This window comes from Salmo trutta, chromosome 15, assembly GCF_901001165.1.
Source record: "Salmo trutta chromosome 15, fSalTru1.1, whole genome shotgun sequence".
Taxonomy (NCBI): domain Eukaryota; kingdom Metazoa; phylum Chordata; class Actinopteri; order Salmoniformes; family Salmonidae; genus Salmo; species Salmo trutta.
Window position 1 is genome coordinate 11,433,704 of NC_042971.1, and position 22,782 is coordinate 11,456,485.

At 42.8% G+C, this 22,782-nt stretch overlaps 1 protein-coding gene across 2 annotated transcripts; it reads right to left on the reverse strand.

The window, feature by feature from the left end:
• Positions 1-4,991: 4,991 nt before the first annotated feature.
• LOC115148478 (C-terminal-binding protein 1) lies at positions 4,992-22,597 on the reverse strand. 2 transcript variants are annotated; one of them, XM_029690392.1, is made up of 10 exons: positions 22,465-22,597; positions 21,504-21,607; positions 11,430-11,584; positions 11,080-11,224; positions 10,742-10,948; positions 10,262-10,476; positions 9,065-9,195; positions 8,750-8,877; positions 8,357-8,477; positions 4,992-8,174 (listed from the first exon to the last, which is right to left on the reverse strand). In XM_029690392.1, exons 2-10 carry the CDS (start codon positions 21,559-21,561, stop codon positions 7,985-7,987), a joined length of 1,350 nt encoding a protein of 449 aa, XP_029546252.1. In that variant the 5' UTR covers positions 21,562-21,607; positions 22,465-22,597; the 3' UTR covers positions 4,992-7,984. The 2 variants fall into 2 exon arrangements, with proteins under 2 accessions (XP_029546252.1, XP_029546253.1); XM_029690393.1 differs by lacking the exon at positions 22,465-22,597 and adding an exon at positions 19,634-19,749.
• Between the last annotated feature and the right edge of the window lie 185 nt (positions 22,598-22,782).

Here is a 22,782-nt window from a genome sequence, read left to right on the forward strand (position 1 = left end):
GATTGCATCATCTGTGGATCTGTTGGAGCGGTATGCAAATTGGAGTGGGTCTAGGGTTTCTGGAATGATGGTGTTGATGTGAGCCATGACCAGCCTTTCAAAGCACATCATGGTTACAGACGTGAGTGCTACGGGTCGGTAGTCATTTAGGCGGGTTACCTTAGTGTTCTTGGGCAAAGGCACTATGGTGGTCTGCTTAAAACATGTTGGAATTACAGACTCGGACAGGGAGAGGTTGAAAATGTCAGTGAAGACACTTGCTAGTTGGTCAGCGCATGCTTGCAGTACACGTCCTGGTAATCCATCTGACCCTGCGGCCTTGTGAATGTTGACCTGTCTAAAGGTCTTACTCACATCGGCTGCAGAGAGCGTGATCACACAGTCTTCCGGTGCAGCTGGTGCTCTCATGCATATGTTATTTGCCTCAAAGCGAGCATAGAAGTAGTTTAGTTCGTCTGGTAGGCTCGTGTCACTGGGCGTCTCTCGGCTGTGCATCCCTTTGTAGTCTGTAATGGTTTGCAAGCCCTGCCACATCTGACGAGCGTCAGAGCCGGTGTAGTACGACTCGATCTTAGTCCTGTATTGATGCTTTGCCTGTTTGATGGTTTGTCTGAGGGCATAGCAGAATTTCTTACAAGCTTCCGGGTTAGAGTCCCACTCCTTGAAAGCGACAGCTCTAGCCTTTAGCTCAGTGCAGATGCTGCCTGTAATCTATGGCTTCTGGTTGGGGTTTGTACTGTACATGTTGCCTCTACTCTACTGCTCTATGCCACTATGCAAATGCGATGATGTGAATGCAATGCTTTATTATAAAGGAGGTTTATTGTATGCATTCCAGTACCTCAGAACTCCCCAGGTCACCCCGCTCTCTTGCTCACTGTTTGTTCCGGCACCTCCCGATTTACAAATTAAGCACTGGTGGCTGTTAATGGTACTGATTTTACTCTCTCTCTCTCTCTCTCTCTCTCTCTCTGTGCGTGTCTGTGTGTTTGCAAGTTAAAAAAAGCATGTTGACTCACCCTACTTGTAGAGAAATGTCAATGCCACCCTTTTTCATGTTGCCTAAATGGTCTATGACTCTATCATACAGTACCGAATTTTAGTTTTTGTTGTCCTAGGCTACCTGGCTAAAATGCTTGATCAATAGCCAAACTTTCTTTCATGGACAACGATGCGCCAGGTCAGCTAGTAAACATGAGCCTTCTACATCTAGCTACATGTTGAACTTCCATCCTCTCAGACCAGGGGCACAATGTATGAATTTAATGGTTGGATCGGAATCGCCGTTATAATCACGGCCAGTACAGAGAATTAAGTAAAACCACAAGTCCAAATCCCTATATCCAGTAAAGGCTACTTTAGGAAATCGATAGCTAGCCCCCGGAGGACAACGAAAGAACGAGATGCCTTCATGAATACACGCCGCTGCAGGAATGTCTGCTAATGTCATGAAATTACACTGGTCACTCAATATTTATAAAGTATTTATAAAGTTTACAGTAAATAGTACTCACTTTAAATTATGTAAGAACAGAATCGTCTAGAATGTCATTGTCTAGCCCAAACCATGGAAAAACAGACCCAGACCAGTATTCCTTCACCAAACTTTACACTTAGCGCTGCATTTGTTCAGGTAGCATTCCTCTGTTATCCGCCAAACCCAGATTCCACCATCGGACTGCTAGATGGTGAAGCGTGATTCATCATTCCAGAGAGCACGCTTCCACTGCTCCAGAGTCCAAGGGCGGTGCGTTTTACACCAAGCCAGCCGACGTTTGGCATTGCGCATGGTGATCTTAGGCTTGTGTGCTGTTGCTCGGCCATGAAAACCCATTTCATGAAGCTCCCGACAAACAGTTATTTTGCTGACGTTGCTTACAGAGGCAGTTGGAACTCGATAGTAAGTGTTGCAATTGAGGACAGACGATATTTACACGCTTTGCGCTTCAGCACTTGGCGGTCCTGTTCTGTGAGCTTGTGTGGCCTACCGCTTTGTGGCTGAGCCGTTTGTTAATCTGTTTGTTAATCTCATTAGCTAGCTAGTGAGGCTAGCTGAGCTGTTTGATAAAACAACTGCTAAGGTGACTCTAACCCTGTAGCTAGCTAACAAGTCCTCCTCAGCAACAATGTTATTGGGGTGCGGGAATATAAGATGTGCCTTTGAAGTTACTACTGGTTTTAGTTCAGAGGGGAGAGAGATTCTCCGCCAGGCATTGTTTTGTGTTTGGTAAGGGCTTGGAGTGATGTCACGCACCCAAGAAGGCTCAACCAACGATGAACTACAGGACAAAATACAAACCCTCCAACCGAAAAAGGCCTGTGGTGTTCAAAAGAACCACACAGAATTCTTTCTTTCCACAGGACCATGGGTGAGACAAGGATGCAGCTTGAGCCCCACCCTATTCAACATGTAAACTCAGCCAAAAATAAACATCCTCTCACTGTCAACTGCGTTTAAACTGAACAAGTTCCACAGACATGTGTCTAACAGAAATGGAATAATGTGTCCCTGAACAAAGGGGGGGTCAAAATCAAAAGTAAAAGTCAGAATCAAAATAAAATTTATATCTGAGATTCTTCAAAGTAGCCACCCTTTGCCTTGATGACAGCTTTGCACAGTTTTGGCATTCTCTCAACATGCTTCATGATGTGGTCACCTGGAATGCATTTTAATTAACAGGTGTGCCTTGTTAAAAGTACATTTGTGGAATTTCTTTCCTTCTTAATGCGTTTGAGCCAATCAGTTGTGTTGTGAGAAGGTAGGGATGGTATACTGAAGATAACCGTATTTGGTTCTTTGTGAGACGCAGTAGGTGAACGGATGCTCTCCGCATGTGTGGTTCCGAACATGAAGTATGGAAGAGGAGGTGTCATGGTGCTTTGCTGGTGACACTCTGTGATTTATTTAGAATTCAATGCACACTTAACATGCATTGGCTACCACAGCATTCTGAAGCGATACGCCATCCCATCTGGTTTGCACTTAGTCCCACTATCATTTGTTTTTCAACAGGACAATGACCCAACACACCTCCAGGCTGTGTAAGGACTATGTGACCAAAAAGGAGAGTGATGGAGTGCTGCATCAGATGGCCTGGCCTCCACAATCACCCGACCTCAACCCAATTGAGATGGTTTGAGATTAATTGGACCGCAGAGTGAAGGAAAAGCAGCCAACAAGAGCTCAGCATATGTGGGAAGTCCTTGAAGGCTGTTGGAAAAGCATTCCAGGTGAAGCCGGTTGAGAGAATGCCAAGAGTATGCAAAGCTGTCAAGGCAAAGGGTGGCTACTTAGAAGAATCTCAAATATAAAATATATTTTGAACGAGAAAGACCGCACTCATTCCTTTCTCCTCTGTCCTCCCTCATCTGTGACCTGGAAACCAATAAGTGGTCTAGTGGTCGAGGAATGTGTCAATTCGTTAGTAGGTAAACGGAAGTGTCCTCCCCTCCTCGATCGACCTTTCATCGAGGTTACTCATGTGTATCCCACTGCTGAAGAGTTTTAAATCTACTGTAGGGGGTAGGGTCCCAAAGACCCTCCCCATTATTGATTAAGGGGACCTTAAGATTCATATTCTTGTCGCACTATTGTACTGTTGCTATGTGTCTGAACTCTGCCACTATACTTAGCTTGTGCAATCTATATTAGTTTTTGCGGTTAAGCCCTAGCTGTCGCAAGAGTGTGCTTGCAGGCTGGGTGTGAGTCAGAACGAAACTATATAAAGAGAAGTAACCAGTGTCTTGCGTGACATTGGACAATGCTAATGAATTCAGCGAAGCTACTGTACTAGGTTACCTTAAGGTAACCTCAGCTTATTGCTGCACATATGCTTCGACGTAGGTGATCGCACCACCAGGGAGTGATCACATGTATATAATCAGCTGTGCCCTTTGGTTGGTTGCAGAACTTACTGAGACATACATGCTGTTTCCATTGTTAACTTCTGTCTGCAATTGCATTAATAAAGGTTTGATTGATTTACTTAAAGATATTGTCTGACTGCTGATTTCACCAATAAGCCAATGATTGACAAGGGACAAGGAACCTACCCCGACACTACCACACTGTAAACTTCATTGGCTTAATGGGCGCGAGTGGAGAACGAACATCTCTGACCTTTTTCAAAAGGAGGCGAGAGAGGACGGAGGACAGGACGCAGGAGGTGAGCACATCTAATTGATAAAAGGCCATAGTCCTTCGCCCCCGCCGGCCGAGCACTGCTTTCCCACAGTTCTGTTAACGTTACGACGAGGGTGTCTGTTTTATTTATTACATCACTTCCTCACAGCTTTGATAGAGATGTGTGGGGTGGCTGGTATATCTGTTACATCTGCTATCCAACACATCATCAGATTACACATACATTAAGGTATAATATTGCACATTAATTATACTACTATAATGATGGCATAGCCTAACGAAAAACTCTAATACTTTTATTACCCTTTTTACCCACATTTTAATCACATAGACAGTCAGGGGAAATCCAGAATATCAAGTCTCCATTACACAGCAGGTGGGAGACAGAGTGACACCATGTGCTAGTTAGCTAACTAGCACACAGAGTCGCTAACTAGCAAGCTAGCTAGTTAGCAAACTGTCTCCCCAGCCTCCCGCCTGCTGGAGCGACAGGTAGTGTCCTTCGCCACCGCCTGTCGGGCAGTTCTGTTTTCCTGCAGATGGAGGAATGCCACATGCAGTTAAGCCCAAAATTGCAGGCCGCAATCACACACTATTTGAGCACGCAAGTTTGGCTTTTTGAAATCCGCAGGTACACTGTGCAGGATGGCTCTGTCTGACAGGCTTACTGGAAATTATAAATGTGACAGCTTTTCAAATGCTAAAATGCACACACACACCACTTTTAATTATTGCATGGGAAGCTTTGACCATTGTGAATTCATATTCTGAGACCAACAATGAAAATAATACAATCTAACGGACAAAAATGCATTACCATGCCTGAAACATTTCAGAGGAACATAACTTTTTATTAAAATACTTTATTGTAGAAGCTTACACAATGATTGTTTCTATTTAAAAAGTTCAGAATAAATCCTAATTACAAATGTATTGGGTTGCTCTCATTTTGCAGTCTGATTGAGAAATCTAAACATGAAATAGAATAGCCTAATGCACATTACATTTCTGTATGTTGTAAATTATCCAGGAATCAATCACATCAAATTTGAACCACATGGATTCCATTTCTAAAGATTTGATCTCTCTCCCATACATCCCACCCCCCTCAGCTAATTTCAATTTGCTCTGTTTTCCAGATAATTCAAATGATCAGTTTACGTAAAACATATGCTTGAACGAACCCAGAGAGACACTAACGCTCTAATCATGCTGTTACTAGGGCTGTCAAGATGAAGTCTTCAGAATACAGATCTAAGCTATATTTAACTTAACTAAAAAGGAGCAGAGTGGAGCACCCAGTTAGGGAGGGTGGGAAATAACTTGGGAGGGAAGTTAACGTTAGGTCCAGGATAAGGCCTTCATCACAGCTGTGTAGCTCAATGTACTACCTCTGCATATAAATAAAAAAAATTATATGGGTGTCAGCAAGAAGTCCACTTTAGTAACAATGCTTGATTCCCCTTTACTGTTCATATTCTCTGTTGCAATGTCAATAAAACAAGTAATCTCAATACTGATAAAACTTGGTTGATGAAATAGGCAAGGACAACTATTAATTCTGTTGTAGCTCCATTGTTACTCGCTTGAATCTCATTTCTTAATTTTGGGGGGGGGATTCTAATTACTAATTCATTAATACCCATAAAGAGAAACATACAAGACAACTTCAAAACTACAAGCATGGAGGTCAAGACTCATCAGGGAGTATTTATTTTCTTTTAGTTAAATCAGAGAAATCTGCTGAAACTGAGTAAATCATGCAATTTACTAACAGATGGGCCAACAGTGATTTCACATATTTAAAATTGGTAATAGATCTCAGCAGTATCTGTTAAGAGGAATAACAGAGTAAGCTACATTCGATATCTGTTAATGAGGTATAACAGGCATTTCCCTATACCTGGCCAGTGTGTAATTACGAGTAGGGGTTGAAATGAAATTCTATAGATCATGATGGCCAAAGATGGCAGAATTCCATTCCACTGCTTTCCCATTTGTAAATTACCCCTGATTAAAAGTAGGCATTATGGGAGGCTGTCCACCTTTGGCTGAAGGTCCCCTTCTCCAGTAACACACTTACACAACTCTGAAGCTGTGCCAGTGTGATATTATGTATAAACTCCCTAGATTTTCTATGACTGTAGGCCTGCGTGGGTAGCCTAGGTACCAGTCTGTTTAGCTATCATTCGACTTCGTGACATATGCCAAAGATTATTCGGTTTAGCATAACAAGGAGTGGAATGATCGCTAAACAGAGTGGTTCCCAGACTACTTTTTGTGTGTGTGTGTGTGTGTGGGGGGGGGGGGGTTATGGCTTTGCCACTAGCATATCGGAATTGCTGACCTTATACAATAAGGGACTTCATTACCCACATCGGACTGCAATGCTAAGTACACACCCAAAATTATACTCTCGATTTTTCACTTCATCTTTTCTTATACTTGCCTTGATCGTCGGTAAACAGATTGGATATCCCTGCCACGGATTCCCTGGTCTATGTCCACAGGTACACTGCTTCTTGACACAATGCCCGCTTAACCCGGAAGCCAGCCAAAGTACCAAGCATTAATTCAGATTAAGACCATTATGAAATGAAGCCATCTAACCACTTCTCGAATTCATGTAGTAGTAATGAACCGCTGTCCTCCGGTCGTCAAACGTTCTGAATATGGTTGTGAACAACCCTGTGACCAAGCCATAGATGCGTGCCTGGCACACCCACAAACACAGCAGTGAGCACTAGGTTCACCCAGAGCAGAAAACAAACAAGTGTTCAGATGTGGTCAGGACATTGAACTGAACCCAACATCAACTGGGCTCCTGCCCCCTTACAAATATTACTATGGGTGTGGACACATTTTGCCATCATCCTAGTCATGAAGCCTCATTACTCCATTCCATTTGAGATTGACAGCCACTATGGAATCCATACAGGTCAAATAAGTTTCAATGCCTGCAGTAGTAACTACACAAGGTGAACACCCAAAATTATAGCATCAATGACAGCAGACACTGAGGGGCAATGCTGATACTAGAGTGCTGTGAAGGAGGATAGATCATTTGAGTACTTGGCAAAAGATATAGTTTTCATGTTGTATTCATATCCAAAGGTAACATATAAAGGAAAATAGAAAGGTAAGAAAACCGCCGTCCCTCTAGTCTTGGCAACCACAAGGATGTGCAGAAGATCTATACATTTAATCATGAAAATATTCCAAGACCAACAGAGAAAATAAGTGTAGGTGGTGGTCTTGACAAACATTGTATACTGTATGTATTTTCCTTATCAGCAGAGGCATATCTTGCGATATTATTCAATTCACATCAAAAAGCTCATAAAAAGTCAGAGCCACACTTTTATTGTGATAACTAGAAATGTATTGAGGCCAATAATATAAAATCCTTTGTAAGGTTTGTGAACAAATAGTAGTGGAAAAAATGTTATTCATCTTCTATACCATTCCAGACTCATGCTTCACTTTATAGCATGTCAAACAGCAATTGATATAAAAAACAAAAAAAATACAGGAAAAACAGGTTTCTCTCCGTAAAGGAGTCATTTACAAAAACACTGAGCCACAGGAAAGTCAGACACAGAGGGGCTTAAAAGCAAACTGGAAAAAATCCTTGAGTAATCCACTTATTGCTTTCTGGATGAGAGAAAAGAGGACGAGTGTAGGGAGTCTATGCAGACTGGTCTCTCGTGAAGGATTCTGTTCTGTTGGATGGGACCAAAGCTGGTTCAGAATGGACCTCAATACTAGTGTATCTGCTTGCATGAACATGAAGAGTGATGACGGAATGTTGTGGACCAGAGGGGAAATGGGGACAGCTGGCTACTGGTCCGTTGGCATGTCTCTGTCTGTTTCTGCTTTAGAGGGTTGCCCCGGCGACGGTGTGTGGGGAGGTCGGGACACGGGGGCAATCCCATGTGCCATAGCCAGGTTCCCTGCAACAATTCCCTCCACTGCAGCGCCTGCCCCCGTCAGGCCTCCTGCTGCCACTCCCACTAGACCAGTAGAGAACCTGTTGACAAATGAAGAGTTGAGACAGAAGAATTAGAATAGCATTATATGGAATTATCTTTCTAGGGTCATATATCACAAGCCAGATGTCATCAAAACCTGGAGTTGTCTTTACTGTCACTCATTTATTACCTACAGGTGCTTACTGTCCCTCTTAACAGTCTCCACAAAGCATGGTCGTACCTGTAATCAGTAACTCCGTTGTGTTCCGAGTGCACAGCCCCAGGGTCCATGCCAGGCCACTGGGGCGTTGCCATCAGATACTCCTTGTTCACACAGTTCTTCAGACTGTCAGGGATGCGGCCTGTTGGAAAAAAAACACCACAACAGTCAAACTGATCAAAGTCTACTTAGTGACAACTCTTGATAAGGTTTTTTGGGATGGACTACAAAACAACTTGTGGGCTGTAATACATAAACTATATCACTTAGTGGTTAGGGCTACTGTGCCAAGTCTCACGTGGACCGACTGTTGTTCACTCTGCACAGAAATGGAAATGTATCATTGTACCCTAGTGTACGTGCCTAACGCCTACAAATATGCTGTTATACACTGAGGCTTGCATAACTGAATACCTGTGATGGCCCGGCGCACTTCCCTAGCTGCCTCCTCCCGCGCCTCGAGTGACGCCTGCTCACTGTACCAGGATGCGTGGGGGGTGCAAACCAGATTGGGGGCATCCTTCAACGGGCCCTGAGAGAAGCTGGAGAAGGATAGATAAACAGACCGGTGAGACTGATTAAAGTGTGTGCGCAAGGGGGTGTTCATAAAAAAACAATGTTAAAATGGTGAATCACAACCGTCAAACCAGTTATTGTTTACACGTTTTACATGACTGGGCTATAAGCAGGATGAGGCTATAAGTGCCTGTGGGCTGGGAGGAAGCTGACCTGAAGGGCTCCGTCTCGTGTACGTCCAAGGCAGCACCCCGTATCCTGCCCTCTTTCAGTGCCTGGGCCAGGGCCCTCTCATCCACCAGGCCCCCGCGAGCCGTGTTAACCAAAAATGCTCCCTGACGCATCTGCACATACGACAGATCAGTCAGCAAGCCATGCAGACAGAAATAACACATTGGTAATGAGGGTGTTGCGGGTGGCAGAAATTGTGTACAGGTGTGTGTTGGGGTTGTCACAATACCAGAATTTTTACTTTGATTTCAATACCAGGTTTAGTATCACAATACTTGATACCACAGTAGAGACAGCCAAGTATGCATAAATCAATTAAACTTTGTTCTTACTAATCCAAATACATAATGGTAATCATTTACTTGAATGGTAAATCTCTATTGATAAACTGGGTAAATCAAGACGTAGCCTAGGCTTGGCCATAATACAGGTAAATGCATTCTCAATAGGTGAGCATGCATTGAGTTGAGTTTGTTTTGCCTGATTTCATGGGGCTACAGATGACAATCTGTTTCCCTTCCATTTGGGACTTATTTTATTGTACTGATCAACATTTGCATAGAAGTAGTTTATTTTCAAAAAATGTGCGCCGTCTCTTTAACCAGTTCTGACGGCATTCACGAGGCAGTCTGTTCGCTGATCATCTTTGGGAGAAACGAGAGGCCGCATGAGGGGGAGCTAACATGATGCAGCCCAGACTCCCAGTGCAGGCTAGCAATGACTAACGCCTCAATCACACCGACAGCGTCACTGCATTTTGATACACCAGATGTACATTAATTTCCAATGGAAATCTGCGTTTGCTTTGCAGCATTGCGTTGCAGAGGCAGTTGCAGTGCGTTCTGTGTGGTGCATATGTTGGATTTATCGAGCGTATGCGTCAAACTGTATGCGTAGGCGGCTTGACAGAAATGGTAGCAGAAGGTGAATGTTGAACTTTTGTTGCATACATATCCAGATGTGACAACGACGCTATCGGTGTGATCAAGGTGGAAGTGGAGCAGGCACGGTGCACACTATAATAAGGCGTCGGCTGGACTGATAGTTCCGCAATTGACAGAACTACCGAAAGTAACAAATTCTAGTTACGAACCATTTTTCCATGTTAAGAGTATTGAGGGAAAAAAAGCACAGAAGCGTCGGTTTACCTTGCAACAGTAGTGGGCGTGTGTCTTATACCTGTTTAATGGTGAAATCGTTGATGAGGTGATGGTTGTGCTCGTTGAGGCTGCAGTGCAGTGACACACAGTCAGAGTGGATGAGCAGGTCCTGCAGGGTGGCCATTCTCTGCAGGCCCAGAGAGCGCTCCACTCCGTCTGGCAGGTAGGGGTCGTAGAACATCACACTGAAGCCAAAAGCCTTGGCCCGCAGCGCTACAGCTTGGCCCACTCGCCCTGCGCCACAAGATACACTCAGACTGGAGGATGGCGTAGCGGTCAGAGGAACCTCTCACTACTTCTCAGAAAACTAAAAATGGTTTACTTTAAATATACATTAAAATGATCTGAGAGGACACCAATAATAATAATGATGATTATAAAAAATAAAAAGACACTGCAACTTCGAAACACATCAGAAAACTTGAATTAACATGTGTGTCCTATGATGACTGCACTTGCAGAGATCCTTCGCTAAGACAAGATCAATTTCCCTCCTCACCCAGGCCGATGATGCCCAGCGTCTCTCCCCGGATGCGGGCAGCTCCACTGGCCACCTCCCTGATCTGCTCCACGCTGGAAGCCCTGGTGCCCTCTCTCATAGCCTGGTGCATCCAGGTGACGCGGCGGTACAGGTTCAGGATCAGACACATGGACGTGTCCGCCGTCTCTTCCACTGATGTCGCAGGCACATTACACACAGCTATACCTGAGGGGGACAGAGCACAAAGGAGACAGCGGTTAGTTATGATACATACTGAGGTGAATGGATGGATGGGTGTAGTAGGTAGAAGAAAAAGAGATGGGGAGGTGAAGCAAAGTATTGATACAGTAGCCAACCTAGTTCAGCCGCAGCCTTGATGTCCACGTTGTCGAAGCCACTGCCGATTCGCACAATGATCCGCAGGCCCTTGAACTTGTCCAGGTCGTCCCGCGAAAGGCTGATGGTGTGGTACATCAGGGCACCCACTGCCTCATTCAGCACCTGAAGCACCAGGGAGAGAATGTACAAGTTCAGACATATCCTTATTCTACCATTGCACTAAAAGAGCAAATACTTTCCCTAGCTCCATTGAGTTGGAAATAGCCCCCACCACAAAAACAGACAGGTTCACGAAGCATCCATTTCCCAACTTTAAAGAAATGCAGATAGATACTTCGAGGTGTATAGGAGAGATAGTTGGTTAAACCTTCTCGTGGATCTCCTGGGTGGACTGGGCATCACAGAAGGCCACTGTGGCCACGTCCTTCAGGACAGGCATCTCCACGGTGCAGTCACGCCCATCCAACAGAGCCACCAGGGGCCGCGGGTGCATCGGCCCATTCAGAATAGGGGGGCGAATGCCTAGATAAATACAACACCGGCAATGTCAAATGGGATCCCCCCCATGTCTCCTTTCTATAGTGTCAATCAGATAGACCATCTACATGATCACATGGGCCAAACTGTCAATTTCCACAGTTTCCTCAACATCTGCATGTTTAAGATTGACTGGGGAACACATTCAATAAAACCACCAAAAACATACATCATTTGTTTTGTTCTTTATGATCGTAACAATGAAAACCCATCAGAAATTGCTGTAAAATAATTATAATTTTCACTTTCAAAGTGATGTATTAAATACAAAGTTACATTTTACACTGGAAAAACATGATTTAAGTGTTCACTGAAGTCTAGGGATTACAGTGATATACAATATGATGATATACTGTGTCACTTAAGAAACGCGACTGGAAACCCGCCCTGTACACGTCACTAAGTAAAATCCCATATGAACGCATTATGTCCAGCAAGGACAGAGGGAACCCATTTTTGCAAAATCCCTTTATGATGACAAAAACACATCTACAAAAAGCCAGGATGTCTCTCAAAGTTATAGTGCCATTGCAAATTTAACCTATTACACTCTCGGGCAGCAGTATTCCAAAATTCCCACCAACTAAATCCATGGTGCCAAAAAGGACAGGTTTCAAAATGGCAGTATTTCAATAAATAATTGCTTCATAATGCCCAATGATGGCTTAACATTTTTTGGGTTTATTGAGAACACAATAAAATGTCCCAAACATACCATACAGTGCCTTCAGAAAGTATTCACACCCCTAAACGTTTGCCTACACCCGCACACACACACACACTACCCCATAATGTCAAAGTGGAATTATGTTGCTCGACATTTTTACAAATAAACACACATACAGATAAATGTAAGGTCCCGCAGTCAAGCAGTGAATTTCAACCACAAAGACCAGGCATGTTTTCCAATGCCTCGCAAATAATGGCAGCTATTGGTAGATGGGTAATAATACAAAAAAACTGATATTGAATATTCCTTTGAGCATGGTGAAGTTAACAATTACACTTTGTAGTGCACCCAGTCACTACAAAGACACAGGCGTCCTTGCTAACTCAGTTGCCGGGGAGGAATGAAACCGCTCAGTGATTTCATGAGGCCATGGTGAATTTAAAACAGTTCGAGTTTAAAGGCTGTGATAGGAGAAAACTGAGGATGGATCAACAACATTGTAGTTACTCCACAATACTAACTTAATTGACAGAGTAAAAACAAAAAAGCCTGTACAGAATAAAAATATTCCTTAACATGCATCCTGTTTGCAACAAGGCAATAAAGTATTAATACCACAAAAAAAAAAAATAAATAAATAAATAAATAAATAAAAGTGTCAAAGCTATTAACTTTTTGACCTGAATACAAAGTGTTATGTTTGGGGCAAATCCAAACATTACTGAGTACCACTGTACATATTTTTCAAGTATAGTGGTGGCTGAATCATGTTATGGCAATGCTTGTAATCGTTAAGGACTGGGGAGTTTTTCACAGGATAAAAAAAAACTGAATGGAGTTAAGCACAGGCAAAAACCTAGAGGAAAACCTGTTTCGGTCTGCTTTCCAGACATTGGGAGATGAATTCACCTTTTAGCATAACAATAACCTAAAACACAAGGTCAAATCTACACTGGAGTTGCTTGCCAAGAAGACATTGACTGTTCCTGAGTGGCCGAGATAGTTATTACTGCCCAAAATCTACCCAGGTTACCATTTTTTTTATCTTTCAATTTGTTTTACATTTAAAATCACTTAGTGTTAACCTGTTTGGGATAGGGGGCAGTATTTTCACGGCCGGATAAAAAACGTACCCGATTTAATCTGGTTATTACTCCTGCCCAGAAACTAGAATATGCATATAATTAGTAGATTTGGATAGAAAACACCCTAAAGTTTCTAAAACTGTTTGAATGGTGTCTGTGAGTATAACAGAACTCATATGGCAGGCCAAAACCTGAGAAGATTCTATATGGGAAGTGCCCTGTCTGACCATTTCTTGGCCTTCTGTAGCCTCTTTATCGAAAATACAGGATCTCTGCTGTAACGAGACATTTTCTAAGGCTTTCATTGGCTCTCAGAAGGCGCCAGAACGTGGAATGAGATCTCTGCAGTCTCTGGGCGAAAAACAGTAGGGGTTTTGGAGAGTGGTACTTCTGAGAACAATGGCACTGGTGTGCGCGTGCAAGTGACGACTCCATTTTCTTCTTTCAGTGTTTGAACGGATACAACGTCTCCCGGTTGGAATATTATCGCTATTTTACGAGAAAAATCGCATAAAAATTGATTTTAAACAGCGTTTGACATGCTTCCAAGTACGGTAATGGAATATTTTGAATTTTTTGTCACGAAACGCGCCGGCGCATCACCCTTCGGATAGTGATTTGAACGCACGAACAAAACGGAGCTATTTGGATATAACTATGGATTATTTGGAACCAAAACAACATTGGGTGTTGAAGTAGAAGTCCTGGGAGTGCATTCTGCCGAAGAACAGCAAAGGTAATCCAATTTTTCGTATAGTAAATCTGAGTTTGGTGAGTGCCAAACTTGGTGGGTGTCAAAATAGCTAGCCATGATGGCCGGGCTATCTACTCAGAATATTGCAAAATGTGCTTTCACCGAAAAGCTATTTTAAAATTGGACACCGCGATTGCATAAAGGAGTTCTGTATCTATAATTCTTAAAATAATTATGTTTTTTTGTCAATGTTTATTGTGAGTAATTTAGTAAATTCAACGGAAGTTTGCGGGGGTATGCTAGTTCTGAACAAAACATGCTAATGTAAAAAGCTGGTTTTTTATATAAATATGAACTTGATTGAACAAAACATGCATGTATTGTATAACATAATGTCCTAGGAGTGTCATCTGAGGAAGATCATCAAAGGTTAGTGCTGCATTTAGCTGTGGTTTTGGTTTTTGTGACATATATGCTAGCTTGAAAAATGGGTGTGTGATTATTTCTGGCTGGGTACTCTCCTGACATAATCTAATGTTTTGCTTTCGTTGTAAAGCCTTTTTGAAATCGGACAATGTGGTTAGATAAAGGAGAGTCTTGTCTTTAAAATGGTGTAAAATAGTCATATGTTTGAAAAATTTGAAGTTTTTGCATTTTTTAGGTATTTGTAATTCGCGCCACTCTATACCATTGGATATTGGTGAGGCGTTCCGCTAGCGGAACATCTGTCCCTAACAGGTTTTAAAGGGAGAGTCGCTGCTCAGCTATTTTCAGGTCTCACTCTGACAGAGTTCCTCCATGGAGATGGGAGAATCTTCCAGAAAGACAACCATCTCTGCAGCGCTCCACCAATCAGGCCTTTATGGTGGCCAGACGTGGCCAGACGGAAGCCACTCCTCAGTAAAAGGCAGCCCGCTTGGAGTTTGCCAAAAGGCACCTAAAGGACTCCCAAACCATTAGATACAAGATTCTCTGGTCTGATGAAACCAAGATTGAAGTCTTTGGCCTGAATGCAAAGCATCACGTCTGGAGGAAACCGGGCACCATCTCTACGGTGAAGCATGGTGGTGGCAGCACCATGCTGCGGGGAAGTTTTTCAGCGGCAGGGACTGGGAGACTAATCAGGGTCGAGGGAAAGATTAAGAGAGCAAAGTACAGAGAGATCCTTGATGAAAACCTGCTCCAGAGCGCTCAGGACCTCAGACTGGGGCATTGGTCCACCTTCCAACAGGACAACGACCCTAAGCACACAGCCAAGACAACGCAGGAGTGGCTTCGGGACAAGTCTCTGAATGTCCTGCAGTGGCCCAGCCAGATCCCGGATTTGAACCCAATCCAACATATCTGGAGACCTGAAAATAGCTGTGCAGCGACGCTCCCCATCCAACCTGACAGAGCTTGAGGGGATCTGTAGAGAATAATGGGAGAAACTCCACAAATACAGATGTGCCAAGCTTGTAGCATCATACCCAAGAAGACTCAAGGCTGTAATCGCAGACAAAGGTGCTTCAACAAAGTACTGAGTAAAGGGTCTGAATACTTATGTAAATGTGATATTAAAAGTTTATTTTATTTCTAAAAACCTGTTTTTGCTTTTTCATTATGGGGTAGTGTGTGTGTGTGCGTGGGGGGGGGGGGGGGTTTGGAACACAAATGTAATCCATTTTAGAATAAGGCTGCAATGTAAAATGTGGAAAAAGTCAAGGGGTCTGAATTCTTTCCGAATGCACTATATATACAAAAAAATTGCCATTTCAGAGTACACAATACACAAAGCTGTCGGCTTCATTCTCAAATACAGACAAGGCAGTCCTCCAACCCCCACCAGACCCTCCCTCATCAGGGGAGACTCCTCTAGCAGATTAGCAGAAGGGTACGGTTGGGGGCACAGGCTTGTTGAGTGATCATGACCTAAATGTCTATGTCTGGAGGCAGAAACCCCTGCCCTTCTACAACAATACACAGCCTGTCTGCCAGCCCTATCGCCACAAACATCTCATAAATAAAACGTACATACGATATACACCTAAATGAGCAAAGATAGATAATAGGGATGGGCATTTGAAATGATTTCACTATTCGAATAATAATCACATTTATTAAAACCCTTTTTACATTAGGAGATGTCATGATATTTAAGATATCTGGATAGTCGAAACACGTAATAAAGCATGTATTTTTTTGGGACTTCAATGGAGACTTGCTAGCACGACTGGAGTGGCAGGGGCCGGTGAGGTTGTATGGCAGAGAGAGTGCAAGCGAGTAGCCAAACCAATTTGCGCTAGTCAAACTTGTGGTTGCCATACAGTGAGGGAAAAAAGTATTTTATCCCCTGCTGATTTTGTACGTTTGCCCACTGACAAAGAAATTATCAGTCTATAATTTTAATGGTAGGTTTATTTGAACAGTGAGAGACAGAATAACAACAAAAGAATCCAGAAAAACGCATGTCAAAAATGTTGTAAATGTATTTGCATTTTAATGAGGGAAATAAGTATTTGACCCCTCTGCAAAACATGACTTAGTACTTGGTGGCAAAACCCTTGTTGGCAATCACAGAGGTCAGACGTTTCTTGTAGTTGGCCACCAGGTTTGCACACATCTCAGGAGGGATTTTGTCCCATTCCTCTTTGCAGATCTTCTCGAAGTCATTAAGGTTTCGAGGCTGACGTTTGGCAACTCGAACCTTCAGCTCCCTCCACAGATTTTCTATGGGATTAAGGTCTGGAGACTGACTAGGCCACTCCAGGACCTTAATGTGCTTCTTCTTGAGCTACTCTTTTGTTGCCTTGGCCGTGTGTTTTGGGTCATTGTCATGCTGGAATACCCATCCACGACCCATTTTCAATGCCCTGGCTGAGGGAAGGAGGTTCTCACCCAAGATTTGACGGTGCATGGCCCCGTCCATCGTCCCTTTGATGCGGTGAAGTTGTCCTGTCCTCTTAGCAGAAAAACCCCCCCAAAGCATAATGTTTCCACCTCCATGTTTGACGGTGGGGATGGTGTTCTTGGGGTCATAGGCAGCATTCCTCCTCCTCCAAACACAGCGAGTTGAGTTGATGCCAAAGAGCTCCATTTTGGTCTCATCTGACCATAACACGTTCACCCAGTTGTCCTCTGAATCATTCAGATGTTCATTGGCAAACTTCAGACGGGCATGTATATGTGCTTTCTTGAGCAGGGGGACCTTGCGGGCGCTGCAGGATTTCAGTCCTTCACGGCGTAGTGTGTTACTAATTGTTTTCTTGGTGACTATGGTCCCTGCTGCCTTGAGATCATTGACAAGATGCTCCCGTGTAGTTCTGGGCCGATTCCTCACCGTTCTCATGATCATTGCAACTCCACAAGGTGAGATCTTGAATGGAGCCCCAGGCCGAGGGAGATTGACAGTTATTTTGTGTTTCTTCCATTTGCGAATAATCGCACCAACTGTTGTCACCTTCTCACCAAGCTGCTTGGCGATGGTCTTGTAGCCCATTCCAGCCTTGTGTAGGTCTACAATCTTGTCCTTGACATCCTTGGAGAGCTCTTTGGTCTTGGCCATGGTGGAGAGTTTGGAATCTGATTGATTGATTGCTTCTGTGGACATGTGTCTTTTATACAGGCAACAAACAGATTAGGAGCACTCCCTTTAAGAGTGTGCTCTAATCTCAGCTTGTTACCTGTATAAAAGACACTTGGGAGCCAGAAATCTTTCTGATTGAGAGGGGGTCAAATACTTATTTCCCTCATTAAAATGCAAATAAATGTATAACATTTTTGACATGTGTTTTTCTGGATATTTTTGTTGTTATTCTGTCTCTCACTGTTCAAATAAACCTACCACTAAAATTATCGACTGATAATTTCTTTGTCGGTGGGCAAACGTACAAAATCAGCAGGGGATGAAATACTTTTTCCCTCACTGTAGGTTATTTATACCATCTGGTAGTGCCCGTCTTGACCTCATCAAATATTTGTAAAGAAGCTAGCTAGCTACAGTAGAGGCTATGTTGCTGTGCTGCCTGTCCTTGACTCCAACAACTCCATTCATATGAAGCAACAGGCTGTTTGTTAATCAATCATTGTAGCTACTCCTAATTTAGCCAAAAATAATTATGTAATTGTATTTCCATTTAGAAATACCCAATTTCACTTTCTCATATGGTGCATTTCACTGCAGCGCTGCTTTGATTGACCGACAATAACAACAACAAGCTACACGTGTGAAATGTGTGTAGGCTACCGGTGCGTCTTTTTTATGGGGCGCACTCAAACTGTTGTACATTTTTTATGTCATGGTCTATCCTTGTAGGCTATATAGCAACATCACAGATAATTGCATTTAATTTTAACTAAGCCTTTTCATTGTTAAAATAGGCCTTATTTTTTATTGTCTTCAAAAATGACTAGTCTCCGAGTAATCAAATACTAATTTCAGTTTGGATATTCGAATAACCATGCCCATCCCTAAGAGATAGCTGGAAGATAATTCATTAACAGTTGAGAAATCCCCTAAAGTGATGCAGCAATGTAACTCTGCTAATCCTTGAAGGGCAGTAGAATGCCAATCCATTCCAATAGCGCAATTCTAAAACGTTAAGGCCAGAGTGCCAAGTAGAGACAGCAGAAAACTCTGACAAGCAAAAAAAAAAAAAAAGCAACTACCAGTGTCTTTCTAAATCATGACACTAAACACAAGTTAGAATGGAATTAACAGGCACACAAGGGGCCTTATGTGGAGCTAGTTTTTTTGCAGAGCTAAGGAAAATCAAAGAGTAGCCTAGACATTATTGATGCTTAAAGAGACGAGAATGCAATACTCAAAGCAACAGCACTGCGTGCACACAGACCACGACACTTGTGACTGTCAATTGCTTCCTTTCCTTAATATGAAGGCTCCAAGTACAGATTACTGTTCTGTTTGCCAACAAATTCCATCATTCCTGCTTAAGGACAACTCATGGAGAAAGAAATTGCTTTTTTGGCTCATTCTAATCTGATCCAGAAAATGAAACAAGGCAGTAATAAGGCGCTAGTCTGACAAATCTTCACAGGCGATTGGAGCAGAATATAAACACACAACAAAAGCAGAGCACTCACCAAACCTACAAAAATAACCCATTTCTATCTAGACAAAAAAAACAAAGGCATAATTACAAATTAACCTAAAAACGACAACTACAACAAAAAAGGTGCACAACAAATAGAGAGCAGAGCGGGCAACACACATACACCATATGGTCTTGGAGACAGACGCCTGGCAGTGTGTGCATGACCATGTGTGCGTGTGTGTGGAAAGCCTGGTCTGACCGGCAGCAGGGCCATGCACACAATGCCATTCATTCAGCGTTCATTCATTCTCCCCCTCCGCCTGCCACTGTGGGTGTAAGTGAGCTCGCAGGGAGGGGTGGCTGATAATGCTGCAGGACCCCACCCAGCCCCCTGCCACACAAGCTCCAGAGCACTCTCTCTCTCACACAATACCAGAAGAGACCCCAAGGACAAAAATGCTAAACCAAATAGCAGATTTGTACTCTGTCCTATCCATCTACCCCTGCTTCCCCTCTCTCGTTCCAGAAAAACAAGACATTCATCCTCCTAACCTTGCATGCTGCAGTTGACCAGCCTTTCTTCCTCTCCTTCTCCACTTACAGCTACTGTCAGAATGCTTTCGCTTGGCACAATCCCAGGCAAACACCCTCCTCCTTCTGCCTGCCCCCTGCTCCAATCAGAGGGAGGAACAATTCAGCCTTAACCAACCAAAACAAAGCTTATTAGCATTGAGACGCTAGGTTAGGTAGTCCTGCATGTGCGCCATTTGTGGACAAAAAAGGAATAACTTGTGGGGGACTTATTTTGACACTGAGGTAAGCAGAGAGGAAGTGGGTCTACAACAGATCCACGTTTGGAAAGTCTGTTTAATAATACGATCCTTTAGATATTTTGTCTCAAATTCCCATAATGACCAACCTTCCTGCCCACTGGCACAGTAAGTTGAAATGGAATTGGCTTCCCGGAGACTGTTTTTGTGCAACCCAATACAATAGAAAGCAACGCTAGTGTATGTAAATATACCCACGTTGCTAAGAGCAGCTAGACTGCTACTTAATATGCAGTAAACTAGATTAATAATAAAGTGCATAATATGCCAAAAGCTATTGAAGAAAAAATTACAATAAAACATAGCCTAACCACATGTAAACCCTTGAATAAGGCACAGTGCTTTCAAAACTGAATTTTCTGTAGTAGATAGTGTGGATATATGTAAATAGATCTGAGGTTGGAATAATACTGTTGAATTGTGAAAATTATGATAATGCCCTTTAAGTGTAAGAGCAGTTTGAAAAGACCACCTGAAATTTCAGCCTGGGGATGGAGTTTTAGTTAATAGACCAACAAGAAAGAGTTCCAAACCTCTGTAAATAACAGAAAACCCAGCAGCTGATTGATGGAGCCCACTGTGGACTTGGGGACCTTCAATGCTGCAGAAATGTTTTGGTACTCTTCCCCAAATCTGTGCCTCGACACAATCCTGTCTCGGAGCTCTACGGACAATTACTTCAACCTCATGGCTTGTTTTTTTTGCTCTGACATGCATCGTCAACTGTGGGACCATATAAAAGACAGGTGTGCCTTTCCAAATCATGTCAATTGAATTTACCACAGGTGGACTTCAATCAAGTTGTAGAAACATCTCAAGGATGATCAATGGAAACAGGATGCACCTGAGCTCAATTTCAAGTCTCATAGCAAAGGGTCTGAATAATTATGCAAGTAAGGTATGTTTTTTTATTTTAAATAAAATTTGCTAAAATTTCAAACAAAATGTTTTTGTTTTGTCATTATGGGGTATTGTGTGTGTAGATTGTTTTTTTCTCAAACTAGAATAAGGCTGTAATATAACAAAATGTGGAAGAAGAGAATGGGTCTGAATACTTTCCAAATGCACTCCTGTTTTATCAAAGTATGTAACCTAAACAGCCAGTGAAGGACCACAGGCAGGCATCCTCGCTCTTTTACTGTTTATGGAATTAGAGCGGTTATTCAATCAATCATTGGAGAACCCTTCCCTTCACACATTGGACAGAGTATAACACTGGTCACATTCCCCTGCTCAGATGCTGCATGCATTAACCAATGGTTGCGTGCCACTTCATCAACTGTTTCATCAATTTACAGATTGCTATAACATATGTGGTTTGCTGATATGTAAAATAGCTATCCAGGCGTTGTAAGATCTGGCATGTCAGTAACGCCTGGGCAGAGGTGCCCCATTGTCTGCCATAATGAAGTCAAGCACAACTTCATGCTGTCCATCACCTATCTATGTCTATGGTCCATCATAAGGCCATTCTACATTGGATAAAAAATATTAAATGTTCAAGAATCCTTAACTATGTTAGTTAGCTACAGAAGCTTGTACACGTGGATTGTCAGTCCCTAATGTGATATGGGGAAAAAGTATGTACTGACCTTCACAAATGCGGTCCAGCCTCTGGCGCTTGACTTTGTGCTTATCCATGAGAGCCATCAGCGTTTTTCACCCCAGCCAAAGCACAAACAGACCAAAGGCTTAGCTGTGAGGCACACAAGACAAATAGTAAAAACACTTCCTGGGGAACAATGTGTACCGATGAAAACCTGTAAGCTGAATAAAATGAACAGCGTTTCAATATTTAGATAAATTTGTTACGTGACAGGCTTAGCTACTAATTCATAAAGTTGCTAGCCACGCGACTAGTCGTAGCTATGGCTAATAAAGTTGTTTACTTATCTCTACTCAGGTTTTTTTTTGCTAACTAACTATTTTAGTTAACCTCCCTAGCTAGCATGACTGCTGGCAAGAGCCAACAGACAATTAGGGGCTAACTACCCAACTCTTTTCCATATTAACTTTCACACTATTCTGGCTTCTTAGCTAACGTTAGCTAGCTAGCTAATACGTGAAACACTTTGAAGCTTCAGTTTATAAGTAGCTAACGTTAGCTAAATAGCTAAGCAGTAAGCAATATACAAACTTTAACGTTAACTATGTACTGTAGCTGGCTAAATGTTGTTAGCTAGTTCGATAACTGTTAGCAGCCTAACTAGCCATCGTCAGCAAACTAAAAAGTAGTTCGCTAGCCTAACAATTCAAAGTCAGTAGCCAAGAAAGTCGAGTGGCTAACATGGCTAGTTAGCGTACCGAACACCAGGCAAACGTGAGTGTTCGCAAATACAGGCCTGTTTTACAAAGCTATCAGCTAGCTAGTAAGCTAATGATAACTAGCTAGCGCAGATAAATTACAGGCATACATCAACACAAGTTCAAGCGGCGAAATGTTTTTTTTTGTTTCAAGAGAATAATACGACGACTAACGTTACGGAGCAGTAACATTATTGTAGCTGTTGGATCAGATCACTAATTGGTAGCTAGCTAAGGTTCATTCATTACCAAATAGTGCAGGTTATATTCTTGGTGCTGTGGGGTCAAAATGAGTTGTCTTCCCACTGATCGGCTCGTCATGAATCCAAACAGTTTGTTTAGAGGAGTCAGGTGACGGACGAGTCACAGAATGAAGAAAATCCTATATAAACAACTGTTAGTTGAGTGTGGCGCCTTCACGTAGCACAGGGGGTATTGCATCTGGCAGGTCGCACACTGACCATCCGCCCGATTGCTCAGGGACCACATTTGAGATATTCATTTTTTTCCAAGATGGCAAAGATCACAATGTATTCTCAACCACAGGCAGGCTGCTACTTCCCTTTT